The sequence below is a fragment of the Zonotrichia albicollis genome, chromosome 3 (genome assembly GCF_047830755.1).
Source record: "Zonotrichia albicollis isolate bZonAlb1 chromosome 3, bZonAlb1.hap1, whole genome shotgun sequence".
Taxonomy (NCBI): Eukaryota; Metazoa; Chordata; class Aves; order Passeriformes; family Passerellidae; genus Zonotrichia; species Zonotrichia albicollis.
The window spans coordinates 117,042,918-117,063,366 of NC_133821.1; the positions used below are offsets into that span (position 1 = coordinate 117,042,918).

The 20,449-nt window shown below is 35.0% G+C and overlaps 1 protein-coding gene across 7 annotated transcripts in view; it reads left to right on the forward strand.

Annotated features, from left to right (window-relative positions):
* Positions 1–20,449, forward strand: part of GRIK2 (glutamate ionotropic receptor kainate type subunit 2) — a 366,111-nt gene that overhangs the window by 194,381 nt on the left and 151,281 nt on the right. For all 7 annotated transcript variants that reach the window (XM_074538574.1, XM_074538571.1, XM_074538573.1 and 4 more), the window contains 4 exons: positions 674–817; positions 2,190–2,297; positions 9,799–9,912; positions 18,514–18,720. In XM_074538574.1, coding sequence (XP_074394675.1) covers positions 674–817; positions 2,190–2,297; positions 9,799–9,912; positions 18,514–18,720 — 573 coding nt within the window. The remainder of the gene's footprint in view (positions 1–673; positions 818–2,189; positions 2,298–9,798; positions 9,913–18,513; positions 18,721–20,449) is intronic.

The following is a 20,449-nucleotide window of genomic DNA, read 5'->3' on the forward strand; positions in this document are numbered from 1 at the left end:
GTGTCTGGTGGCTGGACTTTGATCCTACACAGGAGACGACACCTGTATGAGGACAGGAGGGTTTCACCGGGGTGAATGGTGAAGGGATTGGTTAATTAGAGGGTGAGACACAGGGTTTAGGATTTCTGTACAGGGGCGTTTAGAGAAGTAAGATGGAGGAATTGGGGCGTGTCCTGTCCTTCTTCTTCTTCTTCTTCTCCTCCATCTTCTGTGGTGATGGTGGCACTTTGGGATTGGTCATTACTGAAAGTGCACCGGACAATGAGAATAAAAAGGATTGGGGAAAAATGATAAATATTGTACACGTAACCATGGGTATAAAGATAGGTGACTGTCCGGAGGGCAGCACAGTGTGCTCATGGCTGGCTGCTGAGCAGAGCTCTGTCAGGCTGAAAGAAAATCTTTTAGGTAAACAATTAATAAACATAAAGACCGAAAGAAGAACTGAAGCCCCTTCTCGTCCTTTGATACGCGGGCTGCCCCAAGGCCACCCCGAGCCTTTCCAGGCCCTTCAAACAGCCGAAAACCGGACACAAGCCTACATTTTACAGCGCTGCACAAGCAACTGGGCCATTTTTATTTCCTTCAGCAGAAGGAAACAAATTAGCAGTGCTGATGTGTGGTTTCCTTCTCTCTGTGCGTGCTGACGGGGCCGGCGGTGCTGTCGTTTCAGACGGACGCGGCGCTGATGTACGACGCCGTGCACGTGGTGTCGGTGGCGGTGCAGCAGTTCCCGCAGATGACCGTCAGCTCGCTGCAGTGCAACCGCCACAAGCCGTGGCGCTTCGGGACACGCTTCATGAGCCTCATCAAGGAGGTAAGTCACTCAGCAAGGAGCCTGCTCCCCTGATTTTTTTTTTTTTTTTTTTTTCTCCCAGTACTTTCCCATTTTTCTTTTGCTTTCACTCCATTTGTTTGGGTTTTTTGGTTTTTTTTCACTAGATGGTCATCCCTCGTCTTGTTATATATAAGGAGTTTGACAAGCAAGACAGCGTTTTTATTTGAAAGTATTACTTGGAACTAAAGTACTTGAAAGTATTACTTGGAACTAAATTTCCTGAAGTACTACTTCGTACTAAAATATTTGTGAAGGTGAAATAACTGCATTCGACATAAAACTTATATTTGTAGATAATAGGTTTATGTGGAGCATTTGTGGCATTAAAACCTGTAACACTTGAAACTCTAAACTGTAGACTGATTATGAGAAATCCATCAACTAAACACTGGCATAAGTTTAAAGGGGCCAGGAATTAATTTTACTTCCAGGTTAAAACTGATTTTTTTCTTAATTTTCTATAGTGAGTTACTATATGTCTCCTTGATTACCCAAGATGCTGTTTAGATATTGACAGATAGGGACAGCAAAGCTGTGAGATTTAAAGTGCTAAAGACTATTCAGTTCAAGACTGTAGACTACTCAAATTTGCCATACTGTAACTCCTCATACAGAGTTTCTCAGTCCAGATATACAAAATATTCTGATGAAGAGAATAATTTGCAGTGGAGTGTAGGTTTTTTTTCCAATATTGGTTCCTTCATGGAACCAATAATAATTTTATTTCCCACATTTTCTCTCCTACTTTGTATAGTTTCAGAACTAGGGTAGATTTTAAGTTATAAAAAAGTTAGGCTTTTGCATTTTATTAAAAGTGAGGAATAAGATTAGGAAGGCTGGCTCACTGACCTCAATTTTTGCTTTCTTGGTGTGGTTTCAGGGGAATCAGCATCTTCCAAAAGTAAGCTTTTATTTGAATGAGATTTCCTGAGAAAAAAGATGAAGTCCAGCATTAATGAAACAGATTGGAGCTTGGGGACTGGGGAGGGGGAAGTATGTAGGGAAGCAGAGGGAGAAATGCATGCATGAATGATGGAGGAATGAAAAAACCCCAGCCTTTTATCTTGTCCAGTATATGTCATTCAGTAAAAGAACTGAAAAGAATAATAGAATCTATTGCCTGAGACGGGAAGTTTAAAAAATTGTCTATGAAGACTGAAATAAAGTTTGATTTCATTAGCAAAAAATAAATACAAAATATTTAAAAACAAAAAATCAGCCACAAGGTAAGTTATTTACATAAAATGAATAATTAATGATCCCATTTTGACAGGAGTAGTTTGCTCCTTCTGAGAAAAAAAATAAAGGATAAGGTATTTATTTCTAGAAATTGTTGTTTCTTTCTTCACAGGCCCACTGGGAAGGCCTCACAGGCAGGATAACTTTCAACAAAACGAATGGCTTAAGGACAGATTTTGATTTGGATGTCATCAGCCTCAAGGAAGAAGGTCTTGAAAAGGTGTGTAAGACATTTGCCTGCGAGGAAGTGGGAAACAAACAAAACAAAACAAAACTTAACCCCTAAAAACATTTACAGCAGTATTTCTTGTGTAATGTAAAACAGTGTACCTGCTCTCAAGTCAGTATAAGTGGTACTAAAAAGTGAAGAATTGGTATCATCAGTGGTTTAGTTGTTGTGGGATCTCAGGATCTGAGTCCTGAGATGCCGAGTCACCGAGACCACCCTTGGGGGGCTCGGGAGTCCTGGAATGTTCCAGAAGTGTCTGGTGGCTGGACTTTGATCCTACACAGGAGACGACACCTGTATGAGGATAGGAGGGTTTCACCGGGGTGAATGGTGAAGGGATTGGTTAATTAGAGGGTGAGACACAGGGTTTAGGATTTCTGTACAGGGGGGTTTAGAGAAGTAAGATGGAGGAATTGGGGCGTGTCCTGTCCTTCTTCTTCTTCTTCTTCTCCTCCATCTTCTGTGGTGATGGTGGCACTTTGGGATTGGTCATTACTGAAAGTGCACTGGGCAATAAGAATAAATGGTATTGGGGAAAAATGATAAATATTGTACACGTAACAATGGGTATAAAGATAGGTGACTGTCCGGAGGGCAGCACAGTGTGCTCATGGCTGGCTGCTGAGCAGAGCTCTGTCGGGCCGAAAGAAAATCTTTTAGATAAACAATTAATAAACATAAAAACCGAAAGAAGAACTGAAGCCTCTTCTCGTCCTTTGATACACGGGCTGCCCCAAGGCCACCCCGGGCCTTCCCAGGCCCTCCAAACAGCCGAAAACCGGACAAGTTGTCTTCTGACATTAATGTTTCTTGTACAGAGGTGGAGTGAGAGCCCAAAGAACTGGGAAATGCTCTTTCCATGTAGCTTAGCATTGTCCATATTTGCACTGAAGAGCTCAGGAAGCATGCACAGATATTTGGCCTGCCTATATGACACCATCATAATCTGCAGTCAGATCATCTTCCCTCCAGCCACCTTACCAGGAAGAGGCGATTGCGGGAAGCTGCAGTGTCTCTCATGGTTGTGACCAGCAGGCAAAGGTTTTGCAGCTGGCATCTGTCTTGAAGTTTGCATTTAGATCTGATGTTTAGTGTTTTGTAAGAACTATGTTTTCCTTCATCCTCAGATCAAGTTTTGTCAGCTGTTGCCCCAAGGTGGTAATTGTGGGCACAAATAAAAACAGAAATTAAGGGAAGGGACCATACTGCAGATTTACATTTTCTTCTGCAACATAACTGAATGGAGATGCTAGCATAAACAACATATTTTCCCAAAATTTCAGCTCACAAAACTAGCTTTAGAATATTAATTTTCTCTTACTGGGAAGATTTGTAAAAGCTCAGAAACCATGAGCTTGTCTTGAAATACTTACATAGGTAATTACATTTTTGTTGTCCAGAGGAAAACCTGTGATTCAAGAACTAAATTATATTTTAAAATGCTCAGTAATACACTAACAGTAGATTTCTGCCATTAGGTGTCCCATGAAGTGAACTCAGGCAACTTAGCCAGGGAAACGAATTACTAGACTTGAAAAGTAAATCAGTATTGTGTACAAGTATAATAAGTACAGTGCAACCTGTCTTTTTTACTGGAATCAGAAATGGAAGAATTAATGTCATGGTAATAGCTAAATAAGTCTGCAGTGGCTGAAGAGTTTGTATGTAAGTGACAAGTGTTGAAAATGTGGAAAGGAAGTCTTTGTAATTTGAGATGGCTTTAAGAACATTAGGTGACATTTGGGAATCGCAAAGCAACATGAGATTTCAGGAAAATAAAATCTCAGTTGACAATACACTAGGAGATATATACATCAGTGAAAATATAGAGATAAAGCAAAAAAGGTCTACAGAGAAATATGGAAGACAATAAAATTCAACAGGAAATATAATAGTACTCTAAAATACATAATAGAAAAAAGGAATTTGGTGAAGAGTTATATTGAAAGTTAAGCAAGAGACAAAAACAGAAATACTTTTTGAAACATAATGATATTTAAAAAAGCCTAGTATGTGCTTGAGCTGTATAGAAATATTTTCATAGAAAAGATACTTCTACTGCCTTCATTTCTTATTTTGGTCATGTGATAAGTGGAAGTGATAATATCACTTTTTCACCAAAAACTGTTGGCAGTCTTTGGAACAGGCAGAAAGAATCAGTTACTGAATATGAGCAAAACCAGAGCAGTTTCTCTGGGGTGCAAGGAGATGAGATTAGGAAAAGGAAAATTCAGGTGTATGCACATTCGACTGAATTGCTTACTAAACATATGAAACGTATGGTATATTTTACTGAGAAAGATAAATCAATGCCCAGAGAGAAATGTTTCTCTTTGAACAACAAAACTTCATTATTCTGAAAGAATGCAAACCTTATTCTTCTTGACTCCAGAGTGAATGATTAAATTTTGCAGCAGGACACTTCCTAGTTGGAGTAGATTTTAGCCACTTCTTTTATTTAAAAGTGCTGTCTCATAGTTTTGAGGATTTTTTCCTCCAAGACTTAGTTCTGTTAAAGTGGTGATGGGTCACCCTTCTCTCAGTCCCCTACCTCCATCCACATGTGCACTCCATCTTTGTCTCCTTCTTTCTGCTCCTCCTTTTCTCCCTTTGCCTCTGCCTCTTCCGCCTCTCCCAGACCCTCCTTGCCTGTTTCGCTTTCCATCTAATCCTTCTCCCTTGTACCTATTAATCTCTTTCCTGTGGGATCTCAGCCCCTCAGGACTGAGGTGCCGAGTCACCGAGACCACCCTTGGGGGGCTCGGGAGTCCTGGAATGTTCCAGAAGTGTCTGGTGGCTGCACTTTGATCCTACACAGGAGACGACACCTGTATGAGGACAGGAGGGTTCCACCGGGGTGAATGGTGAAGGGATTGGTTAATTAGAGGGTGAGACACAGGGTTTAGGATTTCTGTACAGGGGGGTTTAGAGAAGTAAGATGGAGGAATTGGGGCGTGTCCTGTCCTTCTTCTTCTTCTTCTTCTCCTCCATCTTCTGTGGTGATGGTGGCACTTTGGGATTGGTCATTACTGAAAGTGCACCGGACAATAAGAATAAATGGTATTGGGGAAAAATGATAAATATTGTACACGTAACCATGGGTATAAAGATAGGTGACTGTCCGGAGGGCAGCACAGTGTGCTCATGGCTGGCTGCTGAGCAGAGCTCTGTCGGGCCGAGAGAAAATCTTTTAGATAAACAATTAATAAACATAAAAACCGAAAGAAGAACTGAAGCCTCTTCTCGTCCTTCGATACGCGGGCTGCCCCAAGGCCACCCCGGGCCTTTCCAGGCCCTCCAAACAGCCGAAAACCGGACACTTTCCATGCCCTTTCTATTCTCTTTTTCCTTCAGGAGCCTTTTTGCATCTCTGTCCTTATCTGATGTATTTTCAATGTTCTTCCCAAACCATCTTGTCAGACATCTCTGTCTATGTGCTAAGAGTTACTGAACAGGTTTATTTTTTCCTTTTCTTCTGTACATCCTCCCACTTGTGGGATGAGAAAAGGTGGGGAGATGCATATTATGGTGCACAGAATTCTTATGCCGTGTTTCCATACGGTAAACTGTTGTTATTTCTTCTAACCTCTTTCCAAATATTTCTCTTGTCAGGGACAATAGTTTAGCTCAACAATTTCAGCTGTAATCCCTGAAGAGAAAAATATCGATGGATGGGAAAAAAAAATAATTGTGAAAAATTACTAGAAGACTTTTTCTTTAAACTTAGATTTTGCACAAAAATGTCCTAGATAAATTACCTGTTAGTATAACCACTATAACTGGGAAATTACCTGAATCATGTGTTATAAATTCAATGACTGCTGAAGTCAGTGACAACAGAACAATTCCTCACTGATTTAAAAAAATGCTATGTGTGATCTCAACTTTTACATAAATTGCTTGTTCCTGAAACTCTTGAATGAGAGGTGATAATCAGGCATCAGTCAATAAGAAGTATGTGTTTCCAAATAAAATTTCGTGTCTGCCAAAAATGATAGCTCCTTGTAAGATGAACATGACCAAATTAAGAGATGATTGGAGTGCTGTTAATATAATATACCACAAAATTTTATTACAGTCACTTTGGACAGACTGAAACTATTCATGATTAAGCACAGTGAAAATCCCAAACTGTGACACTCCAGCATAATAAATTATAATTTAAATTGCAGTCAATCAGTCTTTACACTGAAACTGCGTTGTGAGGAAAATTATTTTATACTTCAAGGAGATAACAAATACCTGAATTTAATATCACTTTTGATATGAAAATTTGCTACTGAAGAAGAATCACATATCCTGAATAAGAGATGTTACAACTGGCTTGAAGCCTTGCTCAGAAACCTTCACAGGGTGGTGAAGGAAGAGAAAAAGAGAGGGAAAAAAACCCAAAGACATGGTAAATCTGTGGGATCCAGAAGTATTAAAGTATTATTTATGTTATGTTTGACAAAGAAGGCATGTAAATTAATATTACTGAAAAAAAGAAAATAAATTAAGCAATTTGCAAATGGAAAATACAGAAGTATGAAGAAACATTATTATGCCTAATGGAGTATAATTATTTCCTTGATGTAATCACCACTGCTACTAATTACTCCACAAAAGTAAATAAAGAAGGTACAGATAAATTTGAAAAATCTTTGAGAGTTGAGCATGGTTCTGGCTGCTTAGTCAGTGGGTAGCACTGTAGAAAGGCAATGATCCTTCCTAACACAATGCTTGTGGCACTTCACTGTCAGTCATATTCACAGTTTTGATTGACTCAGAGCAAAAATAATGTTAATTTTCTCAGGAGAACTTTGAAGAAAAATCAAAAAGAAAACTACTTGAAAGTATACTTATCTATTCATGAAGATAAATCATTTTTCTTTATCTCACTGTGGAGCACATGTTAATGGGTACACCTGGTTTGGATCCTGCATTTTGGATAATAAATGTCAAAATGTTCAGATTAGTATGGTCCCTTCAGAATAGTTTAGCCATGTAGGGGGATTGGAAAGAATAATAGGAGATTAAAGGCTTAACAATATAGTCAATATTTACAATATTTACTGTGTGAATGTTCTCTCTAAAGTGTATATATGAATACCTGTTTCACTTTTTAGGAAAATTTGTAAGTTTGTTTGAAACAAAAGTGATGCAATAATCTAAATTGTAGCTTGTTTGAATTTCAGTTATATACTACCTTGATGCACTTTTTTCTTCATTTTTGGCTTTTAAACTTTTTTAGTAAAAACACATTGGCAATTCTATTCAGTTTAAAAAACTACTTAAAAATTAAAACAATGTGCTGAAACAAATAGAAAATTATTAACTTGCTGCATTGTTTTTGCAAAACTTTTCTGTAAGAAGCAGCTTTGAAAATACATTTCTGTGATTTGGGAGTTAACACATCAGTAACATATAAGAACCTGTGGTACAAGATGTTGGGTTTGAGCTCAACAGAGATAATACAAAGAAAGTCTAATTTTAAACCTCTGACTTTCGGTCCATTTCTTAGATTTTTGGTTAATAAATGCAGCTGCAAAATTGCAGTTAATCTAATTTAGAAAAATACATCCTCTTATCAAGACAGAAGTTTATTTTTAAAGTAATACTGTTGATTAATTCTTATAGGTCTGCAGTATATTAAGTCTGTAGTTAGATAAAATCCAAATTCTAGCAGTTGATGTTCTTTTGCTTGTGCTTGTGACTATATCAAAAAGTAGGAAAGGATGTATTTTACTTAGCAATGTCTTACCTTTTGCCAATATAAATTTGAATTATAAACATGAATTTGAACAAGGCAAATTATTTAATGGATTTAGGATTTGAAACTGATTACATAAAACGTTGGTGTTTCTTCAGAAATTTTTGTGCTACTTGTGTACCTGAAGCTACATCTCATGGAGGAGATTAATTCAGCTTCAGTTATGTAGCATCAGGCTCAAGTTCTCATCTTCATCATTCCTTGTTATTCTACTCCAGTTTCATCTTTGAAGTAAAGCAAACACTGTGATTGTCATAATTAGCAGAACACTGCAATTAAATGTTAGCAACCTTTTTAAAATTTCTTGATTGCGGCCAAGCTGCAAGGCTGAACATTTTGTGTTTTCTGAAAGCCTTTCAATTCACTAAATCAAATTGTATTCAAACAGTAAATGAAGGAGAGATTTTTTGGTAGCAAGGCTTGATTTCAATACTCTGACAGGATGTGTTAGAATTTTTTTTCCAATTCTGAGATACACATACTCTTTCTTCCCTCCATGATTCTTTGATCGGCTTACGAGGTACTGAATGGCCAAGTTCCAGAGAGTGACTTCTTGAAACTGAGTGTCAAGCAAGGAAGGCAGAGAAAATATTGATTCCTGTGGGATAGAAAATTGTAGAAAAAGAGATCAAATTTGTCTTTTCTTTATTACAGCATCCACTGATTTATGCTCTGCTGTAGTCTCAGTTTTAGAAATGGAACTCTTTTTATCCGTTTCACCTTGCATCCTAAACTTACTTTACAGCCCTGTGGCAACAAATCACTTAAAAGTATACAAGCAACCTTTCTGGACTCAGTTGAAAAGATAATTTAAAAAATTGTGTATGTTTATGCATACATACATATCTTTGCAATGAATCCTTATAGAAATTCTTAATTTTTTGTATAGGTTTAGTTTTAAAATATCTTTACCTTGTGTTATAGATATTACTTAGTATTTGAAATTGTGTTTAAAATTGTGTCTAAAACCAAAATAGGACATATTTGTGGGGATTTTCCTAGACAATAGAGTAATACAATCATTCTGATTTCTAAAATGGGTAGAATATTTATAATATATTTATAATATATTTATATTTACAATTATATTTGCCATTATAATTGTATAAGGATGAAAATGTAGATAAGTTACAGATAAGCCTCATTACTTACTACTTAGTACGAATGCCTGTCCTTGGCCTGAACCTTAAAGCACAATGTTGTATGTTCTTACGAAGATAAAAATCCTATAGATTTTATTTTGAAGTCTAAAATGTCAAAATACTTATGTGTTGAAGATTTATCTGTAAATAAATTGGGTTATTGCTTGTTCCTGTCTTCTCCATTACTTTTTCCCAAAACCATATTTTGTCCTGCTGTTCTCTCTGATCACAGAAAAGGGTAAATCCTTTTGAAGAGACAATGCTCTCTTCTCTGCAAATTAATTTCTGCCTGTTATCTTCAGATGTGGTTTATCTTGAGAAATGGAAAATTAAGTATTAAGAGCAGCTTTAGACATTCTTTATATCATTTTTACACCTAATGTCACACTTCACAAAACATCATTTAAGATATTGCTAAACATATTTTAAATAAGCAGACTTTAAATGTAATGACAGAGAAAAATGAAACAAAATTTAATCATAATTCTTATCAATCAATTTTTTCACCTGCAACAGTCTGTTTTTCCTTAAAGTATTCTTTTCTAGATGCTGAATTGTAACTAATGGGTGTTTTACACAGTCATTTACTGTTTTATAGGTTGGAACTTGGGATCCGTTGAGTGGCCTTAACATGACAGAGAATCAGAAGGGAAAACCAGCAAACATCACAGACTCCTTGTCCAATCGCTCTTTAATTGTCACTACCATCTTGGTAAGCAATTGTATTTGCTTCCCTGAAGTACAGTTATGCAGCAAAACTGATAGAATGTGACACACTAATTGCAATATTAGTGAACAGTCTGCCGTGTGCGTTACCATTACTTAGAATTTACTTGGAATTACTTGGAATTTATGGTGTCATGAGTGATCACCAGTTGATAAGCTAGTCATGGATGTTTACTCTTACCTTCAATGTGAGCAGGTTACCCTATTTTAGAGTTGTATTAATTGATTAGTAATTTAACTTTTCTTATTATTGGCTGAAATGATTTCTTCTTTACAAAGCTGCTTTTTTCAGTGTCATATGAGATCACAAAAGATAATTGGTTTTAAAATGTGTTTTGTCTGTTAGCCCTGATGATTTTAGCCAGCAAAAATTTATTGCTTTTGTTTGCTATTCTAACACCTCAAAGGAAAGTACAAAGTATTTAACATTTATTTAGAATTGCTATTGCCCAATTATTGAGATGAATTTTTTAGTTATGCGGATATATAATTTATGCTTTGGACTAGACCAGAAGAAACAATTTGAATAACTCCTGTATTATTTTCACTGTTGACAAATTCATAGCAGTGAATGAGGTATTTTTTACTTATAAACAAACACATTTATTTCTGTAAAAATAAGTGTTCATTTATTTCCTCACAGTAATTTTGAAATAGTAATTTTAGTTTCAATGCAAATTTAAAACTTTCCAGAAGTTTGTCTGGTGTGTTTGTCTGTTGCCACCATTATATTGAATTTGCAGATATCAAAAAAGAATCTGCTTCCTGGTGGTTGTATACTTTATTAAGAAGTTTTTACCTACCAACATATATTATGATATTTCAAACTGGAATGAATTTTTACAGATGTATAGACACACATGCCAGTGTGCTTTAAACCGTTTATGTTACATAAGTCATATAATTTCATCCAGTGGGTAACTTTCTCACTGCTTATAAGGTCTGTTTACAAGTGATAGAAAATCTTCTGATATCCTTCACTTCATTTATTTTACTAATTGAAAAATACACAGCAGATATAGAAAATGGAACACGACTGACTGACTTTCAGATGTAATTTCTTGTTATGCTAAGACAAGCACAGATTTACCACAACTTCCTCTAGTACTCTAGTATTAATTATAGTGATGATCTGCTATAGTTATAATTTAGTTTATAAATTTATAATTCCTTGTTTCTTTTTTTTAATGAAATGTAAATTAATGTCATATATTCCCTTATATTAAAAGCATTTCCTCCAGAGTATTATTCTGTCAATTTTCTTCCCAATGACTTTCACATGTTTCCTACATGTAAAAACTACTATTTAAAAACTTACTATTATCAAGTAAATTTTATTAATAATTCCAATTCCATGCTCTCTATACTGCTATTGCTTTGCACCAGATGTCCTGCCTAGGATTTTTCTTGGCACTATTCACTGACCTGTAACTTGAATTCATGTGCACCTACTGGCTGCTAGAATTCCTGCTTTATGGAATAAAGTCCTGTCTCTGCCAGTGACCTGCTCCCTTTGTGACTCAGTAATGAACCAGCCTTTGTATCTGCACTCCAGTGGCCATCATGGTGTGCTTGATTCCAGATAACATATCACAGATAACCGTGGTAACAATACTGCAACAAGGATCAATCCCCACAAGATTACACGAGAAGCACTTAATAATTTATTAGAGTGTTTCAACTTTGTTTGTGTTTTAACATCTGTTTTTTAATGAAGTTTGAGTTAATAAGCTCCAAGTATCGTATTGCTCTTATATGGTGATGCTGGCATGATTTTCGGTTGGAATAATTGGCTCAAGAAATGGTAAACAGCACAAATGTAAATAGCACTGCTGCCAGTGAGCACTGATTTCAATTTGGTAAAGCTCACAAAAGAAGACTCCTGAGATTCAAGAGAAAAGCTACTTTCTGTAATCAAGAGTATCCTTTCTCTTAAGAATTAACTTTTGGTTAGTGGACTTTTAAAAGTATCCATCTTCTTTGCAAGTATCTAAATAATGCATGAAAAACAAAAGGACTTTCAATTGGCGTCACAATTTGCTCACTTGTAGCTGCCTTTTTTACTTCAGTTATTGTACAGTAAAAGTTGTGGTAATTGCAGCTGTTCTTCCTAGCTATGAAGAAAGGTACTCAGAAGAAGTGGGACAAATTGGAAGAGCTGTACTTGGAATAGTAAAAAGAACCTAAGCCATTTTTGGTGCAGAAACACATGTACTAGCTTCATTTGCTAGTTTTATCTTTTTTATGCTTAAAGAATATGTTTCTGTTGAACAGAAAGCATATTAATGAATATTCATTTTTGTAGCAAGGCAAGGGAACAATAGAAAATGCTAAAGCTCCTAGAAATATACCTACATCATCAGCTTTTTCCTCCTTTTTTGAGTCTGCAAAATCTTGCTTAAATAAAAAAAAGAAAAGGCAATTCTATGATTTAAGCTATTCATATGGTTTTCCTATGATGTTTTCTTCACTTTGAGAATTCCCTACAGTAGTCTATAGTAGATTGCCAGCTGGGGAGCCTTAATCATTTTTCTCTGTAGTTTGCCTTAATGCTCACTTTTTATTTAAATATCCCAGTCTTTCTTTTATTTTTAATTCTGAAATTTGGAGCAATATCTTTTCCTCCTATATTTTGCAGTCATTTAGATCTCTATAGCTGTAAGTATACCCTGAATTTCTACTGGTGACTGAGTGTCTAGAAGAAGAAGACATTGATGGGAAAAGTAATAAAATATAAACTGTAATTCATAAATTCATCTGTAAGGAAGGACAGAACTATGTGCTCCTTTTTGTCTTGAGTTCTTCATTTCACAGATAGCAAGCTGAAAGATTATTCCTTGGTTTCTCAGCAATTCAAAGCTCTGTTCTGGACAGGGATTCTCAGGACTCCAGCCTTTCTCAGAAATCAGCCTGCATGTAGTTTTTGTGAAGAATCCTGTCTGATTTCCAGCTTCTGAGCCCATGGCAGCCCCAAGCACCAACTGAACATGTCCACTGGAGAGATAGTCAGGTCTTTTTAGGGAAGGGGAGGAAACTTTTGAAAAATAATAACTATGCTGGTTTTTTATCTTCTATAATCATAGCTTTGGATATATCAATCCTTTTTATACTATTACTTTGCTTTATTTTAAAACCATCTGCATTGAAACTTCAAAATTTCATTCTCTTTTAAAAAGTCTACTTTTTGAATATTCCGCATTTAGAAAAACAAACCAAACAAAAAACCTACAGAAAACAAATTTTCAGCTTCAGTAATAAGGATTTACTATTATTTCAGTCTCCTAAATTGACTTCTACCAGAGCTCTGAAACATTTCTTCTCCTTAGACTTTAGATGTAAATATATAAATGTTTTTGTTCTTGTATATATTCTACTTCAAACTCGAGAGAGTTTTAACTTTGGAATTAAATTTCCATGTTTATAAAGGTATGTGTATGGTACTTAGGGCATTTTTTATGCTAATTTCATACCAGCCTGTACATATTATCATGCTGGTTCATATGCCCTGTTCTGCTAAAATAAATACTTGTTTCCTTTCCTGCATAGCTTTTATGTACTTTTCTGTATCTGCTTACATCAAAGCTCAGAAAAGCTCACAGTTGTCAAGTTTAATTTTTCCAAGGAATGTGTGAAAGTTATGAAAGGTGTGTGATGTTCTCAATTTAGTAGTTTTTGTTACTTCGCATTTGAAAAGTGAAATTACCTTTTTTATTGTAGTTCCCTTAAAAAAAAATTGGTTTGAAATAAGAATAGAATTAGAAGGAACTAGAAGGAATATTAATAATAAATTTTTAAACAATTATACTTGGTTCAAAGTATAGTATTCCTACATTGTATTTTATTGATATATACTGCTTTATCAAATGGGTAGTGCATAATTTCTCTCCCTTTTCTTTTGGATACCCAAGCATGAATTTTCAGTGGCCACATTTTAAATTAATATTAAAAGAATGTTAAAATTAAAAGAATAAATTTACCTGCTATCTTTTTAAAGGTGGATCACCCATCAATTGTTTTGATTGATAGTAACTAGTTACTTCACCTCTCCCACTAGAATTTTGACTGCCTACTGTGAAAACCTATTGTGTATTCCTTTTATCTGATATAAATGTTAAGAAGATTTGGCAGTCTTTTAACATTCCAGTATCCAACCTTCTGGTGAGCAGAAGCTAATCATCAAAATCTCTGTTCTAACAGTGGCAAATTTTCAAATGGTTCTCCTCCTCTCAATACTGGCAGTAATACATTTTAGATTATTTTAAAAAATGCTATTCTGTGTTGAAACGATGAAGGAAAAATATATGTTTGATTAATATTAATAACAAATAAAAGATCTTGAAATTTAAAATTTGTTGTAATTCTAGTAATATCTTTGTATCTGAAATACAATATAACTCACAGGAATAATTCTAGTAAATATTTATCATTCAAATCTGAAAAAAACCAGGAAGTTGAAGAACCTTGTTTTTTAGAATGTGTGCTTTTATTCAAGCATTATCTGTACATTTTTAAAGCTAAAACCAGACTATAAAGCTACAATGTTAATTAATTTTCAAAGATTTATCTTCTATGTGCAAATATGGTTTTAATCTACCTGTGATTCCTCTGTTCCTTATAGCCATACCTTTATTTGCAGTATTTTAGCTAACTTTACTTTTCCGTAAATTTTCTCAGAAAAAGGATTTGTTGCATTTACAAGTTTATTTACACTCTCACTTGGGAGTGCTTATCTGGCTTGGGAGGGGGCTCTTCTGCATCCCTCTTCACTAAAGATATTTTAGTCTTATGAGACATTAAATGATGACTTTTATCTTAAAATTTTGTAAGCTAGCTGACCAGGTGTTAATTTAGAATAGCAATGTTTCCTGGAAACATTCATCTTCCTAAAGATTCCTTCTGGAGTCAACAGTCAGTGTTCAATCAGTGACTTTTTGCTTCCAAGCTACTTATGTCATTCCAAGCAATAATAAAAGCACTAATGGAAGGTGCTTCCCTCATTTCCTGGGGAGATGTGTCCAGTTAAAAAGACTTCGTTTCAACTGAAGCTGTTTAGAAGATTTCAAGTGCTCGTTTTGTGATGTGGTGTAGTGATTTTTACGGGTCATGTTTTGAGGAACTGAAGGAAAAGAAAGAAATTGTGAGCAGTGTTAAAGTAAGTATAAACCAGCTGCCAATCTACATATCAGTCAGTTTAAAAACTCTGCCTATCTAATCAATGATAATTGTCCTAGTGAACAATTTTGGTGGAAGTGATAAAATACCAAGAAGCAATGGTGATTGTACATTTAATGAATAGACACTTTGCTGAGAGTAGGTTTAGCAACCAGTTTTATGTTAGCCCATTCTACAAGTTTAAAGCTTGTGCAAATGGAGCATGTGGAACCCTTTGCATGCACTTGTTCAGGATACCTGAATGCCATGTTCAGTATTTAGAATGTGTATTACTCGAGGAAAAAGCAAATTAGAGAAAACATTGGGATTAATAGGATCTATTAGAGATGAAGCTGCCAACACCATCCCTGCTCAAGTTAAGTCAGAAATCGCTTTACATAGCAAGAAAAAGGTCTGAAGAGAAAAAAACCCAAATGCTTTTTGTAGTAGAAGACTATAAGAAAAAGCAGCAGTAACAAATTAACTAAAGTAGGATTGGAAAAGCATTAAGAGAGTATTAATACCTTATTGATCAGTCATCTCAGCAAAAGATAAAAATCATTAAATAGTTGTACAGATGCTATTGTAGGCCTTATCCAAGTTGGCCAGAGTAAAGAATATAAATTATTTGGAGTTGGAGCTAAGAATTCTAGAAAGGGTTGCAAGATTTTTTTTTTATTTTTCCTTATCAAAATTTAAAAAAAGCAGCAGCAGAATAGATAATATGTCTGAGGATTTCTATAATGATCTGAATAGAAAAATATGTAGGAATTTATCAATGAGCTGAATTGCTCAGTGCAGAAAATCCTGCTGTGATTATTAAGTAAAGGAAAATTAAAAGCACAAATTGACAAATATATGTCCTCCCTGATATTGCACATATTTAAATTCTGTCCCAGATAACTCAGGATTGCCTGGAATGGGAGACAGAGACAAAAATGTTGTCAAAAATCTTGCCAGGATTCCAGACATTGGGGGATGTGTAAGACTGTAAATATCTGAGCAACTCTGAGAGCAAATGTCTTGGATCTGTGTGTATGAGCATTCCAAGCTACATTAGAATTCCTTCATGCCTACAGAACAGGCCGTGACACTGTGTAAGCACTGCTCAGCAGTAATGAAAATATTCCTGTGTTAGAACCCTGATTTGAGCACAAATCCAAACCACGCTAGTTAATGTGATGGAAATTGCTGCTACCCCAGAAAAAAAAAAAAACAGCTAACCACACTATGTTTTGTCGTAGCATGGCTTCTGCTTGGCCAGTGGTGTGACTTCTTTAAGGAATTGTAATTTCACCTGAAAAAAATTGTTTTTCTTACAGTTATTTTCTTTGAGATATTTAATATAAACTTCTCAAGATTAGTAACTGTCACAGACATCTTTTATGAAAAATCCTTTTCTTAGGATTTTTCCTCTTGAGAATCTGTGACGCTCCAAGAGCAAAATGTAAACAATGATTATCTATCTATGGTTATCTATGTAACATTCCGCAACACTTATCTGCTGCTGTGAAATGCAAGAGGTAGATTTTTGATTGGCTCATGTTGGTTGTTTCTAATTAATGGCCAATCCCAGCCAGCTGGCTCAGACAGAGTCAGAGCCACAAGCCTTTGTTATCATTCTTTCCTGCTCTATTCTTAGCTAGCCTTCTGATGGAATCCTTTCTTCTATTCTTTTAGTATGGTTTTAATATAATATATATCATAAAATAATAAATCAAGCCTTCTGAAACATGGAGTCAAATCCTTGTCTCTTCCATCAGCCTGAGACCCCTGTGAACACCGTCACAATTAACAAGTATTTTCACACATAGGTTTTGCTCTGACACCATCTCTGTTTCTCAAGAATTATTCAGAGATCCTTGTCATTTAAATTGTTTTCAGCTTTCAGATTTTCTGTTAGGTCTTTGTTCTTGTCAGTACTACATCTCAAAGAGCTCTTCTGGAGTCATTTGTTTACCTGTTGTTTGAGAAATTTCTGTCAAAACATCCTAGTAGCTTGGCTGGACAATTTATTTCATGTTTGTTCCTGGCTAATTGTATAAAGATCTGTGATTTCTGAAAATATGTCTGCAACCGTACTTATTTCAATAGGAGTATATAGCAGCTTTTTTAAGAACAAGATTCTTCCCTGCATTCTCCTTTTCATTTTTTTGGGTGAAATCTGATGTACTAAAGTTCCAGTTATATGTGGATATAACATTTAAATAATGGGAAAACTCAAGGCAGAAGATTACATTAGGAGCGCTGATTGATTAAAACAGTCAGGTGCCTGTGGAATGAGGTGCCTTTAACCCCACTGAGTGCTGATGTGGGGATTTAGGACTTTAAAATTTTCTTAAGTTGCCCTGGAGAGTTTATCTGAATGTTCACTGAGTCTTGTGTTTGGTGTAAAGATTGAATATACCATTATTTGTCTTGCCTTATGTGATTTTTTTCCTTTTTAATTATAAAAAATGAAAAGAATCTCTCCCAAAAGTGAATAAAGATCGAGTTGCATATTTAACCTAACAAACACAGCTTGAATATTTGTTCCATATTGCAGTGGAAAACTACCAATTGTTTTTTTGTAATTTTCCGTTTAATTTTCTATTTGAGAAAGGCCACCCTATACTGAGAAACAGATGCAAAGGTACTGTTTTGCAAAATGTAAACTTTCTTCCTATAATTATGGTTTTTCTGCCAATCCTTTTTATTTGTTTGCTATCTGTTTGCACACCACTTAATGCAAAAAATATTACATTGTAATTTGATTTTAACATTAGAAGATAAATGCCTAAAGAAATTTAATTCAGTTTTCATGGAACGTCTATCATAGAACTTACTTTTTGTGTAAATATTCCCACATTTTGCTGCAGTCTTGTAAATGGCAGCCTATAACTTGAGGCAACAGAGAAGTAGGTGCTTTCACTGACTTTTTCCTTCCCATGTGGGTTTTTTAGGCTTGGCCTAAAAGGCATTGAGAAAACAGTTTAAATACTTATATAAATAAAAGTGTAAGATCTAATATCTAAAATATTTAATCAATGTTTGGAGTTTTAATGAAATTTTTTTTCAGTTGCCAAAGCATGTTGTTTCTGCATTTTAACAGGCTTATGTTGTCCATCCAAACAATACATTTTATATTACTGTATAATGGAAATAGTTAGGGAACGCACTTAAATTTAGTGTGCATATGCATTCCTTGAAGATATATCTTCAGTGTTGAGAGTGTAATTTTTTCCAAAATGACGATGAGAATCTTTGAAAATATATGAAGGGATCAGACATACACAGACAAAGCCAAAAGGATTCTGGTTTTCACATTATTTTGTTTTATAGGGAGTGATGTCATGAGTGTACGCACATAAAAGCATGTGAGTGTCTACTACTGTGGGCTAAAATGAGAAGAAAGGTGTGGGGGCACTCATTGTCCATTCTGTCTGGATTCTTACAGGAAGAGCCATATGTGATGTTCAAGAAGTCTGACAAACCCTTGTATGGAAATGATCGCTTTGAAGGTTATTGCATTGACCTCCTCAGGGAGCTGTCCACTATCCTTGGGTTTTCCTATGAGATCAGACTGGTGGAGGATGGAAAGTATGGAGCCCAAGAAGATGCCAGCGGACAGTGGAATGGAATGGTTCGTGAGCTAATTGATCATGTAAGTCAATTTTACAAGCTTTCAAATGTGCATTTAGATTTCCAACCTTTCTATAAAAATTGTAAAACTTTTATGATAATTCTATTTGAATAAGAATTGATGCAAGTGGATGGGTATCTATTATGTCTTCAGTGTAGAATTTGTAAAATAAAGCATCTCTGTTTTGCCCATAGGCAGTGGTTGTTTTGGCTAGCTTTTCCATAGCATATGTTTAAGACAAAATATGAAATAAATAGTACTCAGAATTTATTTCTGGGAACTATGTAAGAAGTTTTATAACAAATTTTTGTTTATAAAAAATTTGCTACAGCAATACAAGTGAGGTCTCCTTTTCTGATAGTGAATCTGAGATTTTTGTCTTAGAGAAATTTCTCTGTGAGTAGTGTAAGCACACATATCATTTGACATATTCATCTTTCTTGAAATTTTACCAATAAAGTGCAGGAAGTAAGACAAAAATGTCAACATATACTGATGGAACAAAGCAATGTCACACCAAATACCATTACAATTGACTGCAAGTGATTATGGGAGGTATTACTTCAGGTTCTTCAAAATATACTTTCAGTTGGTCATGCCAGTTGAATTCAGTCTCTTAGAAAAATTTGCATATATTTAAAAATCATGTTATTGTTCCTTTCTGTACTTTGGGTGAGTTGCTTGATAGCATTTTCTCTATAGACATGAGGTCAGAGATTGAAATGAAACATATTCTGCACATCATCACCGTCATTTAAAATAGATGGAAGACTGTAGTTAATTCAAGTGGAACCTCTTAATGATGGCCAAAGCTGCATGAATCACTTGAAAAAATATTAACTTATCTTGTTTCAATTTGCTTTAAGATTTCAGCAGATGGGCTGAAAGATGTGCTAATCAAATTATTCATATTTACTAGCAAGGTTGTGCTTCATGCTTTTCTAGTAAATGATAATCTGGTATTGGTGTTGCAACAGATGTTGATTATGCCTGGCTTCACACATTTAAGAAGAATGCGTGGGCATATTATGGTTATGTTATCTTTAAATGTGTGTATTTATAATACCTAGTACACACACATAGAAAGCAAACTTATTTAGCTGGACTCTCTGTCCATCTCTATAAATGTGCATTTTTACACATGAATTAGTGCATAGGCCTGTTAAACTATTAGATTTGATGCTTGTTAGGCAACATCGTCATCTGGAACTAATTTTCCATGATTGAGGTGGAAATTGTGGAAGTATTTATTCAGAAGCAGATATAAATCACAGTTTTATACACCTCTTATTATTCACCCTTAAAGCATTCTTAAGAAAACTCTAGTATGGCCTCCTAAGCTTTACACTAAGATAATCTTAAAAAAAAACCAAACATTTGAACAAGTTGCAGAAATAATGTGTCAGAAAGATTTTTTCCTCTTCATAACACAGAATGAAACAGGTAGTCTTTTCCCCATAATTTATATACAACTAAACACAGATTAAATTTTTTTTTGTTCTATTCAAATGATTTTTACTTAGGAGTCAGAAAAGTTTAGAGACTGTGTTGGTACACATGGAAAATGTAGTCCAACTTCCTAATCTGGACCATAATTTTTAGTAGTCTCTCTAAATTAAAAAGTTTTACTTTAATTTTTTTCTCTGGTTTTATCAATTCTTACTTTATAATCTATTCGAATATATGCAATCTATTTGAATATATGCAATTTATTTATGCACCTGTCCCCTTAATTTGCATGCATGTTATT